This window comes from Argiope bruennichi, chromosome 11, assembly GCF_947563725.1.
Source record: "Argiope bruennichi chromosome 11, qqArgBrue1.1, whole genome shotgun sequence".
Classification (NCBI taxonomy): domain Eukaryota; kingdom Metazoa; phylum Arthropoda; class Arachnida; order Araneae; family Araneidae; genus Argiope; species Argiope bruennichi.
In genome coordinates this window covers 42,432,900-42,452,999 of record NC_079161.1, presented here as the reverse complement: position 1 = coordinate 42,452,999, position 20,100 = coordinate 42,432,900, and the positions used below count along the sequence as shown (strand labels likewise).

The following is a 20,100-nucleotide window of genomic DNA, read 5'->3' as shown; positions in this document are numbered from 1 at the left end:
TAATTTTTACAATAATATCTTTTATAAAATTCTATATTAATATATATTTGGCTTTCATTTTACCGTTTGATTGGCGCAGTATAACCAAATATGGTTCTTGTGCCATAAAACAACAATCAAACAAGCCGCAAGCATCTCTTATTTGGACAGCAATGCCCTTCATGTCCAAAGTGCCATGTAATTTTAACAGTGAAACATGTTTTAATAGAGTGTCCCGATTTTAATCGTCATCGCTTAAAGTTTTTTTAATTTACTATCCATCGAGTTGCGAGAAATTGTGGGTGAAAGTCCTCACCCTAACATTTTTAAATTTTTACATAACATTGGTTGTTTACATTCTATTTAGTTTTACGTTCTCAATTTGTTAATTTTTCGTCTTTAATCTGTTTGACGTTTTTTTTTAGAAAATATGAAAAGTATATTATTTTTAAAGTACCAATTTTAATACGTTGCCTTTCGAAATTTGACTTTTTATATAGTATAAATTTCTGAGTATTACTTTTTATATGTATTTGATTTATCTCGCCATTCGAGTGGCGCAGCATAGCCAGATTTGGCTTTTGTGCAAATAAATTTAAATAACCAACCAAAAGTTTTTTTTTACGCAATGAAGTACAATTTCCGATGATGTATTTTTCGCCTAACCTTGGGTGAAGCAAGTTCTACTATGTTCCTATTGTTGAAAGCAAATCCAAATATTCTCTTATTACCCGATATTCGAGGCTGTAGGGATTGTAGTGATGATATTATGGAAACTTCTCAGTCAGGCCTGGAAAGATATTTATACGTACTAAGATTAGTTGTTCTATATTGTTTTCTTACTTTAATAATTGTCAGGAATATATAATAATCTGGATGGCAAGTGTTTAAGGACTTTCCGTCTTTTGTCGAGAAGCTCTAGGATTGGAACCTTCATAATTTTCAAGGTTCCTTAATAATTCCTCTTTGTTCCTCTTCTGTGTACAGCAATCTCCTCTATCAATTTTATATTGTGCTCGTGCCTCTGTTATTATTGATTTGCATTCTGAACCTCCTTGCAAATTATCGAAAAATCGTTTGGAATTATTCTGTAGATAAAATCCCATGCTGCTTCTCCCATATTTTTAAAATTTTAGCATTCAAAACTCACTCACCTGGAAGTGCCAAAAATACAATACTTCTCATTTTTAAATTTTTGTGGTTTTTAAGATACAGAACAGTGGTTCCCAACTCTTAGAAGCCTGTGGACTACTAGGTCAAAAATTGAATCACGCCCCAATTTGGAGGATGAACTTTGTGGGGGAGTAGGAAATACCCCCAGTCGAAGGGGTGGTCCGAGAATTCTACTCATCCCCTTCGGAAAATTTTCAGGATTGTTGGTTGTCTGTTTTAATGGCACAATAGCCAGGAAAGGCTATACTGCGCCAGACGTATGAAATTTTCAGGTTCATCGGTTGGAAACCACTGATATAGAAGAAAGTGAGACAAAAGAAAGAAAGAAAGAAAAAAAGACAGCATTTATAGAAAAGAAAGCTTTATTATTTTTAAGATGCATATTTTTATGTACATACATATTTTATTTCTATAATAGAGATATTATATACAAAGTATGGTCATATTGATTTTTGTATGCTTGTTGCTCCAAATTTAGAATTATTTAGAATCATTTGTTCTCAAATATTATATATATTTTCTAAAAGAAATGAAAGCAGTGGATTTCATTCCAAATTATTTTTCTTAGTTTTAACTAAAAAATCGGATTATAAAAATTAGAGCATGAAAACTTTCTGTAGCCAGAAGTTTAATTACCAATCGAATCGTTTAATTACCTATCGAAGTTTATTTACCATTTTTTTTTTCTGTGGGAATTTTGCAGAATAACGCCAAATGATTTTCCTTTCTATAAATAATATTCATGCTTCAGTGACTAGTGACACAAGCATTGCTGCAAAAGAATTACATAAACATAAAAAAGTGCCTTAAAGTATAGGGTGGTTGTAATTAAACTTCCTCTATAAACAGCATAAGGAATTTGAAATTTTAACTGGAAAGAATTTTACGTAGTCTGGCGCAGCATGGCCAAATCTATGTCCCTTGTGCCAAAAAACCAAACCAAACCTATAAACAGCATTTTACAACGCAAATGGATGAGCGGGTTGCAACAAAATTTGGTGTATAAATTATACACGAAATGCGCTCATAGTGTTAAAAGAGACTGCACTGGTAAAACTAGGAACGAAACATTGTCTTACTTTCTTGTAGTACTTTCACTTTTTGAAAGTGGCAACATGTAAAAATCTGAGTCAAAATAAATTGCTCTCAATTTAGATGTCTGATTATTTTTACTTTTAAAAGCTTTATTAGGAGAAAGGGAAACAGTTTGTTTCTGCAAATCTCAACACATAGAATATTGAAAGAAAAAAAAAAGTTCCAAAATTTCTACCAGAAGGCGAATTTTCCGGAAAAACTTTAATTTTAACATAATTAACGACCAAAACGAAATGCAGAAACAGTACTAACAATCCAGAACAAGAATTGTGAATAAGAAAATTTAAAACCGGGAAAAGCAGCCAGTTCTAGGAAAAAAAATGTCGAAATTTGCTGTATGCAAAACATGTTAGGGTAAGAAACGTTTGCAGTCGTTGTCATATTTTATGTCGTTTTTTCCGGCTATAATGATGACGATATCTTGTTGCGACGTTGAATGACTTGCCTCCATAACGCTTCATGTGCGAAGCATCACAACTGATTAGCTACGATCTTCTGTTGAACACACTGTCCAGCGACTTGACACGATCAACAACTTCTACTCTTGTGCAATTTCGTCCTAATCTGTTCTTGCTTCTGCTAATTGAGCTGTTTTCTTTTCTCTCTCTCTCAAACAGCGTACTGTTTTTTCGTTACATTTACTTAACATGGTTCGATGACAAGGTGATCGGAAACTAGCCAATAAATGTTGATATTGTTTCAGTATTCCGTTTTTTAATTGTGGTAAGATTACTGTTTTACCGGAAAAGACGCCCTCTGGTACACATTTTGGAACTTTTTTTTTCTTTCTTCCTTTTCAAAATTTCGTGAGCGCATTTCGTGTATAGTCTATCTACTAAATTTTGTTGCAATTCTTTTACCCGTTTGCGTTATATGATGCTGTTTATAAGGGAAGTTTAAATTATCACCCTATAGATAAAAATTTGAGCCATAGTTTAGCATTTTAGAAGAATTTTAATCATATAGGTATATTTTAATTAGCTGAAATGAATATCAATATTTTTATATGTTAATAAAGTTCAAGAATCGGTCAATTATTTGAAAAAAAGGTAAAAAATTCACAAATGTGTGCGAAACATGGAATTATTTATATAAATACACATAAGGAAAAAAGAGAAGCAATATAATACTTGTGAATAATTTAGTAAATGCCGTTGTTAGGATAATAATAGAAGGATAGTTAGTTAGGATAAGTAATAGAACTTTGAATATTTCCTCTGAAAATAATAATAATAAAAAAGATGTCGACAAAACCATTGTGCGAATATATTTTACCAACTCCAGCACCTTAAGATATATTTATTATCTTCTAAGAATAATTTTGTTTTAATAAATAATTTACTACAAATTCATAAAGAAAATTCATGCGATATGAAGCAAAGGAAACATTTCTTTCTTGTTGGGGCTTAAAAAAAATTAAGTGAAATGAATTAAAAAGGGTAGAAAAGGGGAAAAAAGAAAAACGAGGTAATTGACTAAACGCCAGTCTTCTGTTTTTTGCACTTGAAAAATTTTAAATATGTATATATTTGCACTGTTCTGAACCATTATCTGGATTACATTGATTGCAGTTTTGATTGGCGCAGTTTAGCCAAAAAAGGCTCCTGCACCATTAAACTTCAATCAACCAACCAACTCAATTAGACAGCAAATTTTAAGATTAATAGTTAGATCTGACCTTAGTAGACTTAGCTTATAAGTAGACTTGATCTTATGTTTCTACGATCTCATTAGATGCATCGACTGAAAGTGTTAATCATACTTAAGGTCTTTACTTACAATTTGCTATTTATTACATGAAAATTAGTTAGTAGAAAATATTAATTTGTTTCAGCAACTTCCGGTAAGAATTTATATACAATTTTGATCAATATACGTAAGTAACTAGTTTATTTTCCTCTTTATTTGAAAAAATATAAGGTGAACAAAAGCATTGCTGTTTCCGTAGGAAATATATTATTTTCGATTCAATGATTGTGCAGTAGGTAATCTGCAGATTAACTAGGTAATGCGAGAAATGAAAACTATATTTATATGGATAGACCTAGTTAATCTGCAGGTCATATAGATAATTTGCACAAATCACATTAGTAGCAAATTATATATAATGGCGTAGCCGCGACGAAAATTTTGAACAGTTTTGAATTAATCATTCTATTTTTTGGAATAATTCATCTTATCAACATTCTGTGCCTTCGTATAGAACATCATGTTTTAGAACCATCACAGAGACGGGTCGTTTATTCCTTTTAGAACAAAATAATTGCAATCTAATGCTATAGCTAAATCCTTGACACTTTGTAGTTATATTTTCTTTATAATGTAACTATAAAGCAACTCTTCATATAGATATGCTTGTAAATATTATCATCTTCTCACTTTCTGCATTGTGCACTCTGTGAATCAGATACCAGTGATAATATGATAGGTTGTGAGTGATAAGAAAGGCGGGATCATATGACAGCCGCGTCGATATACTCTATGGGCTAGAACGATCTTGTAGTGATGTCTTATCTTGTCCGAGCAAAGCTACTGTATTAAAAAATACTGTTGTTTTAATGCTGTGGTCCAGTTTGTTTAATTAAATTAGTTGTCTCTATTCACAAGCTAGATGTGATTGCTTAGATGATTTACGTTAACAGTTGGAACTGGAGAATCCTGTAAAGGGAAAAGAAATGAGTAAATTTAATATAAGTTATTAGACCATTGTTTTTGAAGACAAATCTTAAAAGAAATACAAAAGTTGTATTAAATTATCAATAGAGATATAATAATTTTATGGTGTGAATAATATAACTAGATAATTTTGTCAAATATTTTAAGAAAGTAGAAAAATAGGTCTTTTATTTGTCTTATGCAAAGTATTTAACGAGAAAATGTTGTAGTTGCTAACAATTTCTAGCTAGAGATTTGTATGTACAATTTGTAACTGTAAACAAATTAGACCAATTGATCATAAAAAAAAGTCATGTTAAAATTCTATAATTAAGGGAGCACTGTAATTACAATGGTACTCCAAAACTTTTAATACCGGTTCTATTCACCAGAATTGTATTTCTGTCACATTATAGACAACACCTGTCAAAAAATGCTTATTCCTCTTTAAATTAATGGGTGAAAATTGGAAATTTTTCAGAATTTTTTAAAAAAATTCTTTATACCAATGTAATTGTAAGCATACTGACTTATGAGATATTCGTCGGGTGCTCGGGTTCTCCAGTAAGAATAAAAAGAAAATTGACAACATCACAAAGACCTGTTGGCAATTTTAGGAGCCTACAGAACGACGCCAACTTCAGCGCTCCTAGTTACCTTCGGTGTCCCCCATTACCTCTTAAGCTCCAACAAGAAGCCAGATATACATTCATTCTAAGACTCAACCTTTCCCTTCCAGACAGCCTCACAATGATCAAACCGAAGGGTGTTATTTTTTTCCTTCGCCACAGAATATCCCTGACCTTGGAATCTCTAGGATTTTGAAAAAAACTGAACGGGCTGGACTTCTCGCCCCAATATCCATTTCAAGATCTACCTTCATTGAAGATAGTGGGCACATCTCCGAGGGAGTTCGTCTCTAAACGGAAAATGGAGTTGGTGCTGCATTCTGAGTCATGGAAAGCCACACTATTATACACAGATGGTCAACAAAAATGCAGAATTTTAATACAGTGTTTCAAGTAGAATGCCTAGCCCTGCCGGAAGTCATAGAATATTCCACTAACCTCCATGCACAAAACCCTCATATCTTCGCTGCTTTAATCTGATCCCAAATGCATTCCATTTTTGCGAATCGTAATGCCACTACGCAACCCCCTCAGGGGCTCGCCTACTATAGGTGAGTACGGGTGTCCCAATCCCGAGGTTCCCAGGGATCTTTACTCCATTTCAGTTCGCTCTCCTCTCCGCCTTCTGCTGTCTGCTATGTCTTTCCTTCCCTCGACGGCAAGCGAGGGAGCTCTCCATGAGAAGCTGTCGCCGCTCTGTTTGCTTCTTGCTTCTCATGGACAGCCAATGTCCCACGTGTTGGCCGTGCGTGGCGACCCATTTGAAAGACGGGTGGTGCACTGTGGTCCCCGGTGTATCAATCGGCTGGTACCTAGTCACCTGAGTGGCTAGTCTGCTAGGAATCAAGCAAAGGGGTTACTCCTTGGGCTTGGCGTTAAGGGTGGTCACTGTCCCCGGGGGTAACTCCGAGCGTATAGGTTCCGGCTAGCACCAAGGTAAGTGCCGAGGCTGGGAATGGCCAGAGCCGGTGGCTGCCTTCCCTTGTTGGGCTCCGTGGTGGGCGGTGCCGTCGGGCCCGAATCATTCACCATATCGCATGGCTCCTCCCAAAAAGGGTCCCTTCAGTGGGCGTCATAAAGCACCAGTTTCTGTAAATTCTTACCATTTTGATAGTTTTTTTGTTGTAAAGCGGATCTCTAATGCTAACGAATCATTCGATAATGTATCGCCATTTCTTGTTCAGAAGGCTGTAACTGGAACAGTTGGCGATGTAACTTCAATAAAAAAAATGCGCTCTGGGGACTTGCTTGTTGAGGTTAATTCTCGGAAGCAAGCCCAGCAGATACAAAAAATTAAAAATTTAGCTACAATACCGGTTACTGTTAATCCACATCAATCTTTGAACACCTCTAAAGGTGTGATTACCTGTGGGGAATTGCTAAATGTTCCCTTGGAGGTAATTACTGCAGAAATGAAACCGCAGGGTGTCACGAATGTTCGCCGCATCACTCTTCGGCGTGATGGAGAACTTCTGGAGACAAAACATCACATTTTAACGTTCAATACACCTAAACTGCCAGAATTTGCTTATGCCGGCTACATTAGACTACCAGTCCGTCCATATATACCAAACCCTCTGAGATGTTTCCATTGCCAGCGCTTTGGACATTCTAAAATGAATTGCCGCGGGTCATTAACATGTGCCCGTTGTGCAGGTAAAGGGCATGACAGCCAGGAATGTTCCGCACAGGAAAAGTGTGTGAACTGCAGTGGCAATCACCCTTCTTATTCTCGATCATGCCCGCGCTGGATACTAGAGAAACAAATCACTACTGTTAAGTTCAAAGAAGATATTACGTATCCCGAAGCCAGGCGTAAGGTTCAAGCGCAAACGCCTACTCCTGGTAAGAGTTATGCTTCTGTACTTCAAAACACCTATTGTTCAAACTGCTCCTGTGCAAATTGTGTGAAAAACTCTAAAAAATACAAACCACCTGAAAAACTTACAGATTCCGATTCTGAAAAATCAATTAATGATACTTCTGAAAAATCAATTAATGATACTTCTGAAAAATCAATTAATGATACTTCTGACACTCCTAAGGTTGTAAAAACAAAGTCTAAACGCAAAAAACAAAGCTCACTAACATTAAAACTTGCAAAACGCGGTCTTTCGCAAAAAGATTTACCTCTGAAATTAAAAAAATCAACCTCCAAAAATTCCGTCGCTTTGGGAATGGCGATGCAGGGTAATGTCCACAAGGATTTAACAACGATCTTTGCGGATAAGTTGCATAGCCCTGATATAAAATTACATCCCTCAGAGGATGAAGATGAGCTTGATATGAGTTGCGATGATCCGGCAACTCAGACTAATGCCTCTGTTCTTTCTCCAGCCAAACATCTCTCTTAATGGGTACCTTCGTTTCTTGGAATTGTCGCGGCATCCGGTCCAAATTGCAGGATATCAAGTCCATTATTAACAATTTTCATCCTGTCTGTTTCGGTGTTCAGGAGACCTTCTTGACACCCAACATTCCACTAAAATTACGCGGATATAACTGTGTTCGGAAAGATGCAGGCACTGAATCTCATGGTTCTGGAGGTGTCTGCATCTTTACTTCAAACCTTTATCCGAGCACTCCTCTTATGTTGCATACATCTCTTCAGGCTGTGGCTGTGCAGGTCCATATACGATCTTTGGTCACAGTCTGTTGTATTTATCTTCCGCCACATGATATAATACGTCAACAAGATCTTGACACATTAGTGGACCAACTTCCTTCGCCTTTTATTATAATCGGCGATTTCAACGGACATAGTACTTTGTGGGGCTCGGTTAGTACAAACTCTCGTGGGCAACAGATTGAACAGTTTATTGCTAACAACTGTCTCTGTCTGCTCAATAATGACGAGCAAACGTACTTCCATGCCCCCACACGTAGCTTCCACTGTCTTGACCTGGCCATATGCTCTCCTGAACTGCTACCGATGTTGAATTTGACAGTTGGAGAGGATCTGCACAATAGCGATCACTTTCCCCTAATACTCTCCCACACTGATAGCGGTAGTGCGGCTATTTGTCCCCCGCGTTTTCTATTCCAGCGGGCAGACTGGAATAAATTTTCACAACTAGCGGTTATCAATGAGGCTATGGTTAGTGATACAGATATTTCAAAAGCAATACAAAATGTGATTGATACGATAATAAATGCCGCAAACACCACCATTCCGAAAACATCCCCACGTTTAAGAAAATTTCGTAGACCGTGGTGGAATAAAGCCTGTCGCGACAGCCATAAGAAACAGAAAAAATCATGGAATCTATTTAGAAGGTACCCGACGACTGAGAACTTGGTCGCTTTTAAGAAAGCCAAAGCGCTTGCTCGTCGCATTCGCCGCCGCAGTCAGAGAGAATCATGGACTAAATTTGTTTCATCCATCACGTCCTCTACTACCAGTAAACTTTTATGGAAAAAGGTAAAGGCTGCTAATGGGATCTATAATGAAACTTCTATTCCAGTTTTAAAAACTGGTAATATGATGTATTCGGACCCATTAGACGTTGCTAACATTCTTGGCCAAGCGTTTGCACAAGTTTCCGCAACTGATTCTTACAGCCCTGATTTTCTGGCAATTAAGAATCGCGCGGAACGGTTGCCTTTGCGCTTTAAAACCCGAGATGTCATTCCATATAATTGTGAATTCAGGATGTTTGAATTGGAAACGGCGCTGTCTCAAGTCCATGATACCAGTCCTGGGCCAGATGGAATCACATACAACATGCTTCGCCATTTGAATACCATTTCCCTTTCCAATCTGTTAATGCTTTTTAACAGAATATGGACTGAGCAGAAATACCCTTCACAATGGCGAGAAGCTATTGTGATTCCTATCTTAAAACCTGGCAAAGAACCATCTGTCCCTCTGAACTACAGGCCGATTGCTCTTACAAATTGCCTTTGTAAGACCTTCGAGCGCATGGTCAATGCTCGACTAATTTTCGAATTAGAGAAACATGGTTGCATCTCCCCATTGCAGAGTGGTTTCCGTAGAGGTCGCTCAACTCTTGACAACCTCGTATTACTGGAAACCGAAATTCGCAATGCATTTGTCAGGAGAAACCACCTTGTCTCTATATTCTTTGATATAGAAAAAGCGTATGACCGAGCATGGCGCTATGGTATACTTTCTACCATTTTTAACTTTGGATTTAGAGGAAATTTGCCCATATTTTTACAAAATTTTTTGACACAACGTACCTTTCGTGTTCGAATTGGTAATGTTTATTCTAATTATTTTATTCAAGCTGAGGGTGTTCCGCAAGGAAGTGTCCTCAGTGTCACGCTTTTTATTGTTCATCTAAGCCAAATTTTAAATAAGTTGCCTTCATCTGTTCAGGGAACACTATATGTTGATGATCTGCAGATCTCATGCCAAGGCAGTAATATGGATTTATTAGAGAGACAATTACAACACGCAGTAAATAAATTGGTAGCATGGTGCAATAACAATGGTCACACCATCTCCCCAGAGAAGAGTAGCTGTGTACACTTCTGTAGGAAAAGAGGCATTCATCAGGATCCCAATATTCAAATAAATGATTCACCGATTCCTGTAGTGAATGAAGTACGATTCTTGGGAGTAATTTTCGATCGAAAGCTCACCTTTCTCTCGCATTTCTTACACCTGCGAAGAAAGTGTGAGAAATCGTTAAACATTTTGAAAGTACTCTCCAGAACATCTTGGGGTGCCGATCGAACCTCCCTTCTCCGTATTTATGAGGCAATAGTCCTCTCCCGAATAGATTACGGGTGCATGGTATATGGTTCCGCCCGTTCATCTGTTCTGAGGCGTCTAGATCCAGTTCACCATTCAGCTTTGCGTATCTGTTCTGGTGCATTTCGTACCTCTCCGGTTGAAAGCCTCTATGTCATATATCATCAGCTACCCCTTTGCTTAAGGAGGCAGAAATTATCTGCTCAGTTTTATTTCAGAACTAAATCTGTTTCAAAACACCCCTTAAGCAATATGGCACTACCAGTAGGTCTGCGCCGATTGTATAATGCCCGTCCTTCGCACATACTTCCCTTTTATGATAGAGTCAAATTGCTGCTGCATGGCTCGGATCTCAAAGACGTTCATATTAAAGCAGTTGATTCCTTTTGCTTCCCTCCCTGGGATATCCCGCGTTTTTCCTTTTTGAACCCCTTTACAGGATTCGATAAATCCTTAACTGCACATGTTGTTTTTCAGCAGCTGTTTTTATATCACCGCCATCAGTATTCATCTTTTGTGCCTATTTTCACGGACGGCTCGAAAACAGATGGACATGTTGGATGTGGCATTGTGTTTCCATCTGAGACATTCAGTCACCGTCTTCATAATTGTTGTTCCGTTTATACTGCTGAGTTAATGGCAATTTTCTGTGCTCTTCAGAAAATTTCGGCTGCTACTCAGCATAATATAATTATTTATTCTGATAGCATGAGTGCTCTGAAAGCACTTTCTAATTATCACAACAGAATGAATCCAATTGCTATTCGAATTTTGTTTATGTTGCGTGTATTAGAACAAGCTGGTCTAAGCATCTTATTTTGTTGGGTTCCTAGTCACGTGGGCATTTTAGGGAATGAGAAAGCAGATTCAGCTGCAAAATCTGCTTCGACATTTATGATCAAAGGACTTCCGTTTTGCGACGTTAAACTGTCTCTTAACTGCAGCATTTTATCTACCTGGCAAAAGTCATGGGATCTGCAGATCCATAATAAATTACATTTCATCAAACCGAAAATTAATTTGTGGCCAGTTAACACTATACGAGAGGTTGATGTCAAATTGACTCGCCTCCGTATAGGACATACTCGTTACACACACAGGCACCTCATTTTTGTCGAGACGGCTCCAAAGTGTCTCACGTGTGGTGTTGATTTTACAATAAATCACATTTTAATTGAATGCCCATCTTTTAATTCCTTCCGTCTACACTTTTTTAAGTCTTCGTCATTGACTTTGCAGGACCTGGTGGGAGAGAAATTCCACCCAAACATTTTTAAATTTTTAAAAACTATCGGTTTTTATATTTGTATCTAGTGCTTTTTAACTACTGCTAACGCTTGATTTTTTTTTTTTTTTACATCGATCAATTGTAGCGTTTTTATCGAAACAGTGTTCCATATAGAATTATTACCATTCTTGCACATTAATTTTCTGCATGTGTATTTGGATACCTTTCGATTTATATTTTAACATGTGTGCTTTTACTGTCTGTCCTGTCATCTTACCATTTGCTTGGCGCAGCATGGTCAAAAATGGCTTTTGCGCCAAAAAAATCAAACCAAACCAAAAAAGCCACTACGCAACAGAATGTATCCTGATTTCCTATTCCACATAACCAAGCCAATATCTGAATTCGAACAATAATCAGCAGGTTATAGTTGCAGGAGTATGAAGCGGTGTTGTTTTATGTATGTATGTTCAATCATATGCTTGCGAACACGATAATTTTAAAATTTAATAAATAAAATCGATGGAATTTTGCATATTGTTTTATAAGGAGATTTATAGAGATCTGCATCAAAGTTTGCATGATCAAGTATGGTTCTTGCGCCAAAAAACCCTAACCAACTGCCTCAAAGGATATCAGCCAACTATTCTGTCGACATCTACAGTGGCTCAAAAAATTGAGAGCACACCTTACTTTCACTTCATAAATTCGACTTTCAATATAAATAACACATTACCGGGAAGTGCAAACATGATTTTACTTTTACACATAACAAATGGTTTAATTTAAAGTAAAAATAAAGAAAAATCAGCGAAAAATTTCTAAATTGAAAATTTTCAGAAGCATTTTAAATAAACATACGCAGAATTTTGCCTCAAAAAATTGAGAATACGCCAATGAAATGTTTGCAATATCACGCATAGAAATAAAGTGTCACTATTAAATTGCATGTCTTTTGGCTCTTATAATGGCCTCTAATCGTCATGGTACCGATTCGACCCATTTTTGGTGGTATTTGAAAATATTTTACCCCATTCTTCATGCACCACTTGTTTGAAATGGGTTTTGTTTCTAATTTTGTGTTTTTGAACCCCTTTTTCGGGTATGGCCCACGAATATTCAATAGCATCGATGTCGGGGTACTGTGGTGGTGTGTGTAACTGTTGTTTACAATGAAAAAGACATCATATTTTGAAGTTACGTGTATTCTGTTTGGAGTCGTTGTCTTACTGGAAAATGAAATTTCCATCTAAACCCAAATTTTTAGCACTTTCCTTTAGATTGCTGCGAAGTATATCCAAGTAACCCGTATCATTTATAATGCCATCTAAAAAAATTAAATTTCCTACCCCGGATGAAACCATGTAACCTCAAATCATCACGGAGTCACCATCATGTTTAACTGTAGGATGTACATTTTTTGGTTACAAAGCAGTATTAGGCTTTCTCCATACAGTAAGATGGTTGTCACTGGCAAAAATGTTGAGGTTTCTTTCAAGACTAAATATAGATTTCTTCCAAGGGTTATTGGTCTGCAATTGATGAGTTTTTGCAAACTTCAAATGCTTTTTCTGAATTTGCAAGCTGGTGAACGGTTTCTCTCTAACAATGCTACTTTTATATCCAGCTTGTTTAATGGCATTTAGCATAGTTTCAGCACTTACACTTCTGCCTATGATTTGAAAAGTTTCTGCAACAAGTTGGATGAACCATATGATAGCAGCAATCTAAAGGAAAGTGCTAAAAATTTGGGTTTAGATGGAAATTTCATTTTCCAGTAAGGCAACGACCCCAAACAGAATACACGTAACTTCAAAATATGATGTCTTTTTCATTGTAAACAACAGTTACACACACCACCGCAGTACCCTGACATCAATGCCATTGAATATTCGTGGGGGATACTCGAAAAAGTGGTTCAAAAATACAAAATTAGAAGCAAAACCCATTTCAAACAAGTGGTGCAAGAAGAATGGGGTAAAATATCTTCAGATACCACCAAAAATGGGTCGAATCGGTACCAAGACGTTTAGAGACCATTATAAGAGCCAAAAGACATGCAATTTAATAATGACACTTTCTTTCTATGCAAAATATTACAAGAATTTCATTGGTGTATTCTCAATTTTTTGAGGTAAAATTCTGCGTATGTTTATTTAAAATGCTTCTGAAAATTTTCAATTTAGAAATTTTTCGTTGATTTTTCTTTATTTTTACTCTAAATTAAACCATTTTTTATGGGTAAAAATAAAAACTAGTTTGCACTTCCCGTTAATGTGTTATTTATATTGAAAGTTGCATTTATCAAGTAAACGTAAGGTGTACTCTCAATTTTTTGAGCCACTGTATATCCATTTATATCTGAATGTGATTTCATAGAAATGCGACAAGTTAGACGAGTTCATTTGGGCTTGTAATCTTTGAACCAAAACTGCTAATATGAGCCAAATTTTGAGATAAATATTATCTTGGTTAGTTACTATTAACTAGCGGTAATTGCCTCACCAAGTTTATCTCTCTTGCTCTGTAATAAAGGTGTTATCTCTTTTGACCCCACACAAAACTGTGAATCATAGGTAAGGCTGTAAATGCCAAAAGTGCTCATATTTTTTTTAGCCGGTGAATAAAGTTCGTAATTTTAAATTTGTTCAATTTTTTACCGTTTTGTATTAATTTTAAGGTCGACTTATAATGCAGCTTTTATTCCTATTAAAGTAATTTTTTTAGGTTGTATTAGAAAAAACTTTTATTAACCATACGTCTGGCGCAGTATAGCCTACATTGGCCCTTGTGCCAATAAAACAAACAAACAACCAAAGTTCGTAATTTTTCTTATATATTCAAGCGTTATTTTAACCCAGTAAGCTACTGGTGGACTATGAATGTCAGTATGCCTTAAACAAGAATGTTTTTTCTAATTGTATTGTATTAAAATTTTGAAGATTCTGAAAGAATCCCGACATAAATTTTCCCCGTTTAGTCATTCTAAGCGATTCTGTTTAGTACAGCTACGTACACATTATAAAATTCGTCTTTAAGTGACATGAAGTACAGTTATCGATATAAAAAAAAAGATTGAAAGACGTATCTGACTTACATCTAGCATGTCGTCTTCGTCAACGGGACTGTTATGATGAATGGGATGATGCGAGTGATGATGGTGATGGTGCGATTGGTGGTTCGGCACCTTGCAAGGGCTCGGTGGTGGGAAGTTCTGCGAAGAATCTGCTGGGGAGGAGAGAGCTCTGCGCACCGGCTCTCGATATCTGTAGCCCCGGAAAGATGAATTAGTGCGATAAGACAGCCCTGATCGCACGGATGTGGAGCTGGCTCTGCGTGAACCTGCAAAAATCGAAGAATTATGTAATCATGCTGTAAATAGCAAAGTTTTATGATAAAAGAGATTGGATGTAAAGAGATATGAACGGAAAATAAAACGGATCATCCAATTAGAAAAATTATGCTATACTATAATAAAAACACATGAGAGTTTCAGGTGCTATTTGTGAAATTGGCGTAGATATCTGCAATTAAAATTATGAATTTCAGTGTCTTGAAAAAAGGTACGTCCTAGAAGATTCCCTTAATAATCTCAAATGCCCCCCTTTTAGAGTACATTTCTTAGATATTTTTTTTTGTTTGTTTGTTTGCTCTCTTCGTTACTTAAATTTCACTTCTCTGTTGCTTAACTTGAAGAAACATTTTTCAGATTTAGGACGACTCTTTTTCAGGTCGAGAAAAGTTCATGAATTTAATTCTCAAATATCTTTGCCAATTTTGCAGATGCGACCGTGAAACTTTTTCTTGTGTTTTTATTTTAGTATATGATAATTTATTCAGCGATCACATGATTTTTCGTTTATTTTTGAGATGAAATTTTCAATTTAGTAAAACCGGTATTTTTTTTTTTATTAAAGTAAAGGATTTTTTGGAATTTATAATCAAAAGACTATCTTTTTGTCTGTCAATTTTCGTTGTGATGGAAACAGTTATAAAGATTGGTGAGTATATATTATTTTATAAAATTATGACTTTTTCTTGGCTAAATTGTTTATAGTGCATAAGCATAATGAAAATAATTTCCTGGTATAAATATTGTTGCGCATAAAAAAATGTTATGAACAAATACATAAGCCTCTCAAATGATAAGTTTATGAAGGCAATTTATTTTCAAAGAAATATTCTTAAAATATTTTTAAGTTGTAAACACTGAAGTGTATAGGATAAAAAAAATAATAGGAAACTGCTTTATTAACTACGTGACTGTGCTTAACAATCGAGTTATCTGACCGCTTTTGAAATAACGTCAAAATCAAACCGTTGTTTGAAGCTCTTTAATCTGTGCTGCCATCTGTGGGAATTTTCAGAAAACAATAGCGCAAAAGCCAAATATTGTGCTTTAAATGATACATTTGAATACATTAAATGATTTCTATAAAATATTCTATAATTAAAAGTGGAATGTGTCTAATGAGAGCAACTATAAAATTCTATCGCCCGTCAGCTGTAATAAAGCTGTATCAATGAACCATCAAATAAAATGATTCAGTGGAATAATGGTGTAATATATTGCATTGAATGAATACTTAAATAACAGGAAAGACTACAATCAAATGCTGTGGAACTTGCCTAATTCGAGCATTTTTAGTTTGAATTTATAGATAATTCAGTTCTTTTTCTGATATCTTGAATTTCGCTTTAAAATATTAAATTATCATTCAGTTATAATTATAAATTATTTTGATTAACTGGAAGCCAAACTTTAAAACTGGAGGAGAGAAAAAAAAATTATTTCTGAATTATTTTTTGAGTTAAATTATGAATTGTAATTTGTACTTGCAATAATCGTAAATCATTAATTTTTAAGGTTTTTGTTTTACTCCAGGATTTTACTGTTATATAGTATATTCAATTTTTAAAAAAAGAAATTAAAATTTTTTGCTGTTTTTTAAACTATGAATAATACTGCTTATTTTGAAATTTTATCGGATCAATATTATTTTCAGAATGCTGCATGTTACTTATTACAACTATTTTTTGAAAAAATCATTTATTTATTATATGCAATATATATATATATATATATATATATATATATATATATATATATATATATATATAAATATTATATTGCACATAATAAGCATAGTAATATGGATATAACCTTAACATATGTGGCACAAAAATCTCTTCTTACATATAGCCAATGGAAAAAATCATGTGGAAACAAATCACTATACGAACTTTTCAGTCTGTTTCATTGAGCATATTTACAGCTGCATTTAATTAAATGCTAATTAATGAAGCTTTAAAATATTAGAAATGCTTTGTTTATCACTCACCCGAAGCTATTCACCTAGAGGAAAGAAGATGTTAAATCTAACCAATAATAATGACAAATGAGGGGGTAAGGAAATTTTTTCCAACTCACCAAGACTGGATGGGGGTGCGAGCATGCTGTAGCTGGCCCTTCTGGAAACTGGCATGTAGTCGGTGCTACTCATACTGCTTCGGGAGGCTCTTCTGGAATCGAGCACGTGGCTACCCGTGAAGGCGGACATCATGGTCGGGGGTGAACCGGCGCTGGCCATGCGATCGGCGGGACGGCTGAAGCGGGCTCTACATATGGAAAGAGTCAGACACAATCGCATTTAGTAAAACAAAGTTTTCCAAATAAACCAAAAATTAACCCTAAATACGATTTGATTTAGTGGCGCAAACGCCATTCCTGATTACGCGGCCCTAAATATATGGTATGTATGAAAACTTCGTTTAATAAATTCTTAAATAAAATCTCATCATTTGTCTTGACTGTCAATGTTTATGGTATACGGTAAAAAAGCAGTAAGAAAACTTTAAAATTGAACCATTTTTAATTGGATCAGATGGTGAAAACCGATCCTTTTAAGAAAGTAAAAAGATATAGATGATTAATTTTGTGAAGAACGTCTTTTAAGATGATAGAGGAAGACTGAAAGCAACGGATGTGTTGCGAAATGTATTGTGGGCAATCAATTAAAATGTGCAGAACTGACAACTGGCATTGGCATTCTGCACATTGAGGGACAGGTTCTCCCAATAACAAATGAATGTGCGTGAGTAGAGTGTGACCTATTCTTAAACGAGTGAGAGTTGTATCATGCTTTCTATTAGATAAACTGTGCCAATGATCGATAGTGTGCTTAATTGAATGAAGCTTATTTGTATTCTTGAGATCCCATTCACTTTGCCATTTTAAGTGTCGATTGATTTTAACGTATTCTCGTATATTATCGACTGAGCAGTTTAAAGTTGTAGTGGCAGATTTTGCCAGTGTCAGCCAGTTCATTGCCAGCTATCCAGATGCGAGAGGGAAGAATAGAGGATTCTTGACATGTGAGACGATCATGCAAGAATCTTAAAAGCCACCTAAATACATGCAAATATCTGAATATTATGTTCTCGCTACAGACATGGGGTGACCCAGAAAAGGGGATGGTTGTTCTTTAACTGATTTATTCTTAATCACACTTAATTCAAAACGTAAAATTTACAATCTTAGTGCAAATATTAATAGGTGTTTATCAAGAATAACGAACATCCTGATTTTACTGAAAAAGAAATCAAACTTCATGATCAGTTTTCATGTTATATGTATATAAATATATATGTGTAACATAATTTTACAGACCCATGACCGAAAAGAAGAAAACTAGAATTCCCTCCTCGTGAATACATGTTTGTACAATGGATTCAAAAGCATTTTTGAGCTGTTATAATTGGTACATTACAAATAATTTATCAGTAGTCATTATATATCGACAACCTCTAAATATAAAAGACGACATGAGAATATGTAAAAGTATTTATTACCTTACAATTCGCATATTGACATACCTACGTAAATAGGCCCCTAGTGCAAATCTTAAGACTACGTCTTCACATGTACTTCTTTTGAAATATGATGAAAATTTTTTTCTAACTTTTTATACCGAGAAATGAAAAACTGAATCTCGTAACCTATTATAATTATATATAATGCATTTTTGTGCTGTTATGATTGGTACATTACAAATAAATTCTCAGTAATTATATATCGACAACCTTTAACTATAACACTCGATATGATATTAGATAAATATTTATTACCATATAGTTTACGCAGTGGCATATCTACATAAAAAGACGCCTAGGGAAAGTGTTAATATTTCATATCCTCTCTACTTCGCTTGAAATGATAATTTTTTTTCTGACCTTTAATCCCGAGATGTCGAAAGATTGAAAATGCAATAAAATTTAAATAATTGTATGTAAGCATTTTTAAACTGATACGATTGGCACATTACAAATAATTTCCCAATGATCTTTATATATCTGTTACGGTCAATGTAAATAATTGGTTATTATTAACATCAACCGGTTTGGTCATTATTAATAATAACCGTTAGAATTAATAATAACCGAATATTCATATTAACCGTAACATATCGGCAATCTTTAAACCTAAAACATGACGTAAGAATGTTTCAAAAATGTTTATTATCTTATAATTTGCTCTTGTGTGCGAGTAATCCAGTTTAGCTTCTCATCTACTGAACTACCAAATATTTTATGAATGACGTTCCTTTAAGCGGCAGGGTGTTCCATCGATCCCCATACATATTTTTCTATATGAAAATATTTTGATTTTTCTATTGGAAGTTTCGAATTGATTTATTTTAAGAGTTTTAAGTGCGATGTTTGTGTGTTTTTCCAGTTCTCCTGCTGATACAAATGCGAAGTCGTCTGCATATGCCTGCCAACTATTTTCCCCTGGTCAATATGTTTTTAAATTTTCATCTGCAATAACTTTCCAGAAAAGAGCAAATGTATAAGATCATTGAGGGAGACCTTGCTTTGCATTCTGCTGGACCGTAGCTTGTTAGAATAACCGTTTTGCGATTGGAAAGGATGTCTATTAATGTTTCTCAGATATTAGTTTTCGTATAAAGTTTATTTATTATTTTTTAACGTCATATTTTAAGTTGTCAAAAGTACGTTTGATCTCAATGAGATAATCCAATTCCGTTCTTTTTCATCGCTGAATATTTTATAAATAATAAAAGCTGATACAAGAAAAATCGAGTTATTGGTAACAAACTGTGACAAATTCTTTCATGTTGAAGTATACTTAAAAACAATTAAATATCGTCATTGAAAAATCAGGTGAACGTATTATCTAAACGTATAAATGATAATCGCAACAAATTTTCTAATTTGTCGTAAACCGATGAGCCATTTCGCAAATACGATGTTCGGAATGTCACTCGCACATTACATTCCATCTCATAGTTGCCTCGCGTAATTTAAAAGTAAAAAAACAGGATTATGAATGGGTGAATATATCCGATTACTGATGGCAATTGATCTACTGCATTTTAAATTACAACATAGATTTTTTTTTTTTTTTTTTTTTTTTTGCTTACTTGTTTCTTTTAGTGACTAGCAGGTGTACCATATATATCTTTAAATATAAAACGTGACATATTGATATTCGAAAAAATTTGATTGCAAAATAAACAGAATATTTTTTAAATAAAACTTATAAAGGACGTTAGCAGCTAAGTTTCATACTGAACTATAGTAGTGAAAATACATCATAA

At 34.9% G+C, this 20,100-nt stretch overlaps 1 protein-coding gene across 2 annotated transcripts in view; it reads right to left on the bottom strand.

Annotated features, from left to right (window-relative positions):
* Positions 1 to 1,597: 1,597 nt before the first annotated feature.
* The window catches only part of LOC129956985 (uncharacterized), a 453,467-nt gene continuing 434,964 nt past the window's right edge, over positions 1,598 to 20,100 (bottom strand). For both annotated transcript variants that reach the window (XM_056069077.1, XM_056069078.1), the window contains exons 6-8: positions 16,911 to 17,098; positions 14,577 to 14,821; positions 1,598 to 4,905 (exon numbers count right to left, since the gene is read on the bottom strand). In XM_056069077.1, coding sequence (XP_055925052.1) covers positions 4,855 to 4,905; positions 14,577 to 14,821; positions 16,911 to 17,098 — 484 coding nt within the window. In that variant the 3' untranslated portion in view covers positions 1,598 to 4,854. The remainder of the gene's footprint in view (positions 4,906 to 14,576; positions 14,822 to 16,910; positions 17,099 to 20,100) is intronic.